The 6,292-nt window shown below is 43.7% G+C and overlaps 2 protein-coding genes across 2 annotated transcripts; both read right to left on the reverse strand.

Moving 5' to 3' along the window:
• Positions 1 to 208: 208 nt before the first annotated feature.
• On the reverse strand, positions 209 to 2,843 carry LOC6728989 (fatty-acid amide hydrolase 2-A). Its single transcript, XM_002104275.4, has 4 exons — positions 2,520 to 2,843; positions 1,632 to 2,075; positions 878 to 1,573; positions 209 to 504 (listed from the first exon to the last, which is right to left on the reverse strand). The coding sequence occupies exons 1-4, from the start codon at positions 2,697 to 2,699 to the stop codon at positions 214 to 216; spliced, it is 1,611 nt and encodes a 536-aa protein (XP_002104311.1). The 5' UTR covers positions 2,700 to 2,843; the 3' UTR covers positions 209 to 213.
• Positions 2,844 to 3,828: 985 nt separating this feature from the next.
• LOC6728990 (fatty-acid amide hydrolase 2) lies at positions 3,829 to 6,094 on the reverse strand. Its single transcript, XM_002104276.4, has 6 exons — positions 5,675 to 6,094; positions 5,376 to 5,601; positions 4,798 to 5,309; positions 4,618 to 4,743; positions 4,294 to 4,566; positions 3,829 to 4,238 (listed from the first exon to the last, which is right to left on the reverse strand). Exons 1-6 carry the CDS (start codon positions 5,843 to 5,845, stop codon positions 3,954 to 3,956), a joined length of 1,593 nt encoding a protein of 530 aa, XP_002104312.2. The 5' UTR covers positions 5,846 to 6,094; the 3' UTR covers positions 3,829 to 3,953.
• Positions 6,095 to 6,292: the final 198 nt, after the last annotated feature.

Genomic DNA, 6,292 nt, shown 5'->3' on the forward strand with positions numbered 1-6,292 from the left:
ATTTATGACCCGCTATGGGTAGTTATTTTCGAAATATGTTGACATTTGACTGTGTCAAATTGCTTTTGACATGGTGTATATAAACAAATTCTCTTATATCTCGGGCTCAAACCTTTTGTTAGTTTTCTTCATTATTCTTTTTAATAATATGCCATGTTCCTTAAAAATTTCCTTAGGTACTTCGATGTCAAGACATTTTATTTGTCACTACAGCTAGTCATCCAGGTCGTGCGGCACTGGTGGCTTCCAGCCCCCGAAGGCTCTTTCCAACTCCACGGCCACTCGGAGGCACAACCGATCCTGATTTGGCGCACCAATCACAGAAAGCCCGATGGGAAGTCCCCGTTCATTTAGACCCATTGGCACATGGGTCACGGGCAGTCCAAGAACATTAAACATCAGGGTATAGTCCACGCCCCAGAGTGATAGGAGGGACCACTTGTGTCTCGGAGCAGGTAAATTCAAAGTGGGAAACAGAAGCACACCGTCATCGCCAAGTAAATTCTAAACAGAGAAACCAGAATTAAATTAAAAATTAAATGTTTATCAATAATAATAATATGATGACTTGATGGAGGGGATTTGTTAATAGTTAAGCTGTCTCAGCACTATAAACAATGTTTGTAAGCAATTAATTAGCACGTGTTAACAAGTGTGTTAACAAAGAAATGGGTTTATAATTTATAATTGACTATATACCACTTTGTAGTGACTGTTTACAAAGGTCAATGTGAATATGCAAATGATTATGAAGATTATTATCGATGTAATTAAAGCTATTATTGCAGTTAAGAGCGAAACCCCGAATTTGGCAATGAAAAACACTTGATTTATATAAGAACAGCTAAGTTTGCGTGTTAAGTAGTAGACCACTTACCTCGAACTCTCCGATCAATTCGCGTGTTTCGTTCATATATTGATTAATCTTCGATTGCGACATAAAGGCCCCTGTGCGTCGCATTAGTTCAAAGATCAGGGCGTTGGTTGTGTATTCCGAGTGACCTCGTACACTTTTAACAATCTCCCAGACAGTCTCACGCACTTTGCCTGAACCCTCTGGATTTTCATCCGCCAATAGATAATCCATTAAATCCTGTCCGGCGATCCCAGATAAAGCCATTTCCATTGAATTCTCCAGATTGGGCAGTCTCGCTTTCTTTACGTCCAAGCCGAGGGTCTTCAAATGAGTTGTGGCTTTGCAAATAGCACCTCTGATATCCTTATCCACCGCCGAATGCATCCATCCATTGATACCTTCGAAACCAAGAGCATATTGCACTTTAATCTGATTCAGTTGGACGGGTTCTTTCAATCGCAGTTTGGATGCATTTTCCTTTCCCGCCATTACTTGAAGTAACTCGGACAGATCCTCAGCGAATCGGGTTATAGGTCCCTCCACAAGATAGTGTCCGATATTCGGATCTAATGAGTTGGGAAAGTGTCCTTTGACAGAGACCACGCCTCCACTTGGTTTGTGCCCAAAGATGCCGCAATACAGGCTGGGAATGCGAATAGAACCTCCAATATCTGAGCCAATGCCGAATAGGGAGGCGCCTGCTCCATTCAAAGAACCCTGGAAATATTTCAAATTACTTATTCATATTTAGAAACCTTAAAAACAGCCATCTAACCTCTCCACCAGAACTTCCGCCGGGGGTCCGTTCAGAATCGTAGGGATTCAGGCATCTTCCATTCAATAAGGTTTCCGTCTCGATGCTGAAGCAATATTCCGGAGTGGCCGAAACCAGGAGAGGAATAGCTCCAGCTGATTTCAAGCGCTTCACTGCTTCGCCATCGGCTTGGGCTTTGATATTCTTTCTGGACAGACTGCCCACAGCAAAGGTCATGCCCTCGAGGGCACATGACTCTTTAATGGTCACGGGAAGTCCCAGCAAAGGTCGTTCTTCGAAGAGCTTCTCCACATCTGCTGCAGTTTGACAACTGGCTATGAGGTCATCAGTTTCAGTGGCCTCCTCCAGAGCAGCCGTAAACCGAGATTCGACCAGAGCATTCAAATGCTTATTAACTGCTTCGATACGTTCGATATATGTGCGCACCAACTCCACCGATGTCAGCTGAAATCAGAAAGCATAAAATGTCAATAGTTTCCCATATATAACCGAATATTAGCTGGAGATATTATTTGTTATGGTATTTAGACGCCGGACTTGACTTATCGCCACGAACTTTGCTTTTTCCTGATAACGCCGATTGAATAAATTAAAATTTTCAGTATACAATTAACCTTTAAGCATTAAATGGTTTATTGCTTCTTAATACGTGACCCTTAAAAATCTTGCGTACTTTTTTGCAGTCTGCAGGAGTTTATAATATTATGGTAATATCTTTTTAAATGCGTAATTCATATTTATTTCTTATATGAAATGTGTAAACCTGTGAAATTAGATAGTATTCTGGAGAACTGGCAGAATAATATCAGTTTGATACGCTGGACTTTGGAAGTTCCCACGAACTTCACCAGAAACTTTACAACTTTATTGTGATTACTTTATTTTTACCTGGCGGGATTGAAGGCGTCTGCGTAGTTCCTGAACGCTGAGGGTGAGCAGGCGACTTCTAATTGGTGGTATGAGCGTCCTCCTGGATTGGGGAGGATAAACAAATGCCTCCAGAAGCGGAGATACGATCAAAGCGACCACTTTTACAAAGATCACGATGAGCCTCAGAAATATTTCCATTGCGCACAAGAACCGAATGAGCGGGCGTCCGTGGCGAGAATGAAATAAACTGAGAACGAACTGAACTGATCAAGTCTGTAAATTGGAGAGCAGAGAGTTAAATTTGCCTATGTATGTATGTATGTATACACGGTAGAGAAGGTGGTGTTGATAAGGTGCAAGGCAAAGGTGGAGAGTTTTTACGAAACGTAAACAATTTCGCAGTGAGAGAGGAATGAATGATTGACTAAGAGGGGGTATAACTAATTCTCCACACTCGCGGCAGCCAAACACTAGTGATTCGAGATTTCACTCTTCACGAATAATGGCGGGTGGAATCCTCCGGTGGCCCTTAGATCTTTCGGCGATGGGGCTTAAAATTGAAGAAAATAAATGTATAATTGTACGAATATATATATTTATATTTGTATTTTGATTTCATATTCCATATTTTAAGCTTTACTCGGCTTCTTCAACGTTCTCCCTTTAAAATACAGAGTTGAAGTCCTCGAAACCCTCATCTGGGTCCAAATCCTCATATACTGGTTGCACCGATGAATAATGGCCACCAAAACCAGGTCTAGTTGACCTCTCATTTCGAATTGGGGCTGGGTTTCTCCAAGCATCATGGTTTATCTCATGACGCACAAAAATGTTCCCATTTTCATCGGGTATTGTCCTTCTTAAGCTGTAGTTTTCTAACTCGTACTTGAGGGCAACCATACATTAAAGCAAGGACAAATCAACATTTTAAGCACTTACGTAAATTTCATCATGGTTCTCCATAGGATTGTCAGTCTACGATGAAAATGCAATTGACGAAGCGCAGCACTAATGTATTCTTTTTGTACTCACGCGATCTTGTCTTCGAAGCCCAAAAATATTACCCATTTCTATGGATTAATTGCAAAGAAGGTTGGAAAAATGCGAAGATTTCAGACGCTTTCAGCTAAAATGCCGATAGACATAGGAGATTCTATCGATTCGCAGAGTGCCCACTTGCCTTAGATATCGATTTTGAGTCAAGATAACGTCAATAAATCGTTGTTGCAGGTCAATTTTTGTGGGACTGTACACAAAAATAAAAAGTTATGTAGATCTATCGAGAAATGTTATGTAAATAAAAAAAACACTCCAATATAAACAAATATTGGTGGTCACATATTAAACGTAGTTCACTTTAATCTTCACAACTATATTAGCACTTTAAACAAATTGTAACCTTGAACCTTAAATGGAAAACTGAGCAGGTATCCCCGATCCTCGCTTGGTGTTTCATGTGTCATGTGGCACCGGTGGCACCCAGCCGTGAAAAACGGCCTCCAGTTCGGCGGCGACCTTCAGGCAGAGTTTGTCCTGGTATTGACCGGCCACCACCTGCAACCCTATGGGCATCCCCCGCTGATTTGTGCCCAAGGGCACATGGGTGGCGGGCAGACCAAGGATGTTGAAGAGCAACAGATTGTCGATCCCCGTCACGTTCAACAGCGAGGTGTGGAAACATAGGGCGCTCGTGTGGAAGGTGGGCAGAATGAGGACTCCTTGGGTGCCAAGCAGTTGCTGGAATGCATTTCAAATGGTCAGTATAGCTTCAAGAATAATTTAATTCGCTTACATTCAGATGGCTCTTGATTTTCTGGGCCTCAACTCGGTATTCCTCCATGTTTCCAGTGGCCATAAGGCCGTTGAATCGCTTCATCACCTCCAGAACCATGGCCTCTTTGGTGAAAATTGAGTGACCTATGATGCTGTTGAAGAGTTCCACCATCAGCAAACGCATCGAAGGATCCCGATCCGCCCGCTGTGTTACGATACTGGGCAGACCCTTCAAGTCCACCAGGGAAACCAGGGCAATCTCGAGAGAGTTGCTCAGGAATTTAAGATCCAGCTGATTGGCAAAGTAACATTAGGCCGAGTAACTTTACAAAGGTGTACCTACCTTCTTGGACTGCACACCTCCTCTTTCCAAGCACGTGACAGCTTTGGTGATGGCTAGCTTTATGTCAAAGTCCACCACGGGATGGGTGAGGCAATTAAAGCCGGAGTATCCAAAGGCATAGTATACCTAAGCGAAAGTAAGATTTGACTATTATAATTTTCTTAGTTCGAGAAATCCCACCTTCATGTCCTTCAGAGCAACTGGTTCAGACATTTTCAGCTTGTGTTTTTTATCGCCCGCCATTATTTCCAACAGCAAAGGCAAATCCCTAGCGAATCTTGTGATGGGACCGATCTGCAGCATCTCGGGGAACTTCTTGTCCGTCAGCGAGTAGGGGAAGTGACCCTTGACCGACGTGAGTCCGCCAGTGGGCTTGTGGCCAAAAACGCCGCAGAACAGGGCCGGCAGGCGAATGGAACCGCTGATATCGGAGCCCACACCAAAAGTGGTGGCTCCACAGCCATTCAACGCTGCCTCGCCGCCCGAAGATCCGGCGGAAGTCCGTTGCAGATCGTATGGATTCAAGCAACGTCCTTGGATATTATTGCTGGTTTCGAAACTCATGCAAAACTCTGGATTGGCAGACACCAAAAGGGGTATGCCACCAGCAGCACGGACCAGTTCAACCACATCGCCATCTTGGGGGGCTTTCATATTTCTGCGAGCAAGACTGCCCACGGCAAAGGATAATCCTGTTAACCAGTGGAAAATATAAGTTTCTGCTATATTTTCAGTGATTTTGAGTGTATGAAAGCTACCTTTAAGACCACACGACTCCTTGACAGTAAAGGGTACACCCAGTATGGGATACTTGGTGTACAGCGCCACACGATCGAACTCAGAGCTCGCCTTCTCGATGAACTGATCTGCCAATTTTGCATCCTGGAGGGCAGCCTCGAATCGATCCTCGACAACGGCATTCAGAGAAGGATTCACTTCCTGCACACGTGCTATATAGGCGCTAACCAACTCCACCGAGGTGATCTGGAATCGAACCCCAACATATATGACTTGCAAATGTCCCACACGAATGACGCGATTGGACTTGGAGACTCACCTCGCCGCGTCGCAATTGGGTGACCAGTTCAACGACGGACTTCTTGAGCAGGGGATTACGAATGCCCGAAAACTTGGGTTTCTGACGGGGCAGTACAATATCTAGAATCTTGTTCACCAGCATGCCAAAGGCATTCAGAATGAAGGCCAGCAGTCGTAGAATGATCTCCATATCGAGCAGGCGTTCGGGTCACAAAAGGTTGGGGTATTTAAATCACTGGACTTTGATCGGACCTCAGCGTAAGTGGGTTAACTATAGCTGACGTAGGCTTGCCTCGGAGGTGGTATGGGGATCGGGAACTGCTGCTGCACCTGGAACACCACCGAACACTTCGACTGCGGATCGTGGACTACGCGTGGCGATTGACACTCGCACTTATCGTCCCTTGTTTTCCATTTCAATTTGAATTTAATTTCAAAGTTAGCTCGGGTTGGCATTAACCAACACTATATAAAACTTTGGATGTTCTCGTTTTCGAAAATTATTTTTAAAAAGTCTTTTTAAAGTAAAAAAGCTCTGGCTTTTAACGCAAATTAATTCAAAGAATTTAATGGGCAATAATTTAAACCTAATAAATAAAACCCAAACTTACCTAAATATAGCTTCATCCTCCGTATC

This window comes from Drosophila simulans, chromosome 3R (genome assembly GCF_016746395.2).
Source record: "Drosophila simulans strain w501 chromosome 3R, Prin_Dsim_3.1, whole genome shotgun sequence".
Classification (NCBI taxonomy): Eukaryota; Metazoa; Arthropoda; class Insecta; order Diptera; family Drosophilidae; genus Drosophila; species Drosophila simulans.

Bases quoted from the DNA above. Each gene is read 5' to 3' on its own strand.
- LOC6728989 (XM_002104275.4), bottom strand. From the start codon at position 2,699: ATGGAAATATTTCTGAGGCTCATCGTGATCTTTGTAAAAGTGGTCGCT. The intron at 2,076-2,519 runs GTAAAAATAAAG...TTCTGATTTCAG, and splicing joins GACGCCTTCAATCCCGCCAG to CTGACATCGGTGGAGTTGGT. The intron at 505-877 runs GTAAGTGGTCTA...TTCTCTGTTTAG, and splicing joins AATTGATCGGAGAGTTCGAG to AATTTACTTGGCGATGACGG.
- LOC6728990 (XM_002104276.4), bottom strand. From the start codon at position 5,845: ATGGAGATCATTCTACGACTGCTGGCCTTCATTCTGAATGCCTTTGGC. The intron at 4,744-4,797 runs GTGGGATTTCTC...ACTTTCGCTTAG, and splicing joins TTGCTCTGAAGGACATGAAG to GTATACTATGCCTTTGGATA. The intron at 4,567-4,617 runs GTAGGTACACCT...TTTGCCAATCAG, and splicing joins GAGGTGTGCAGTCCAAGAAG to CTGGATCTTAAATTCCTGAG.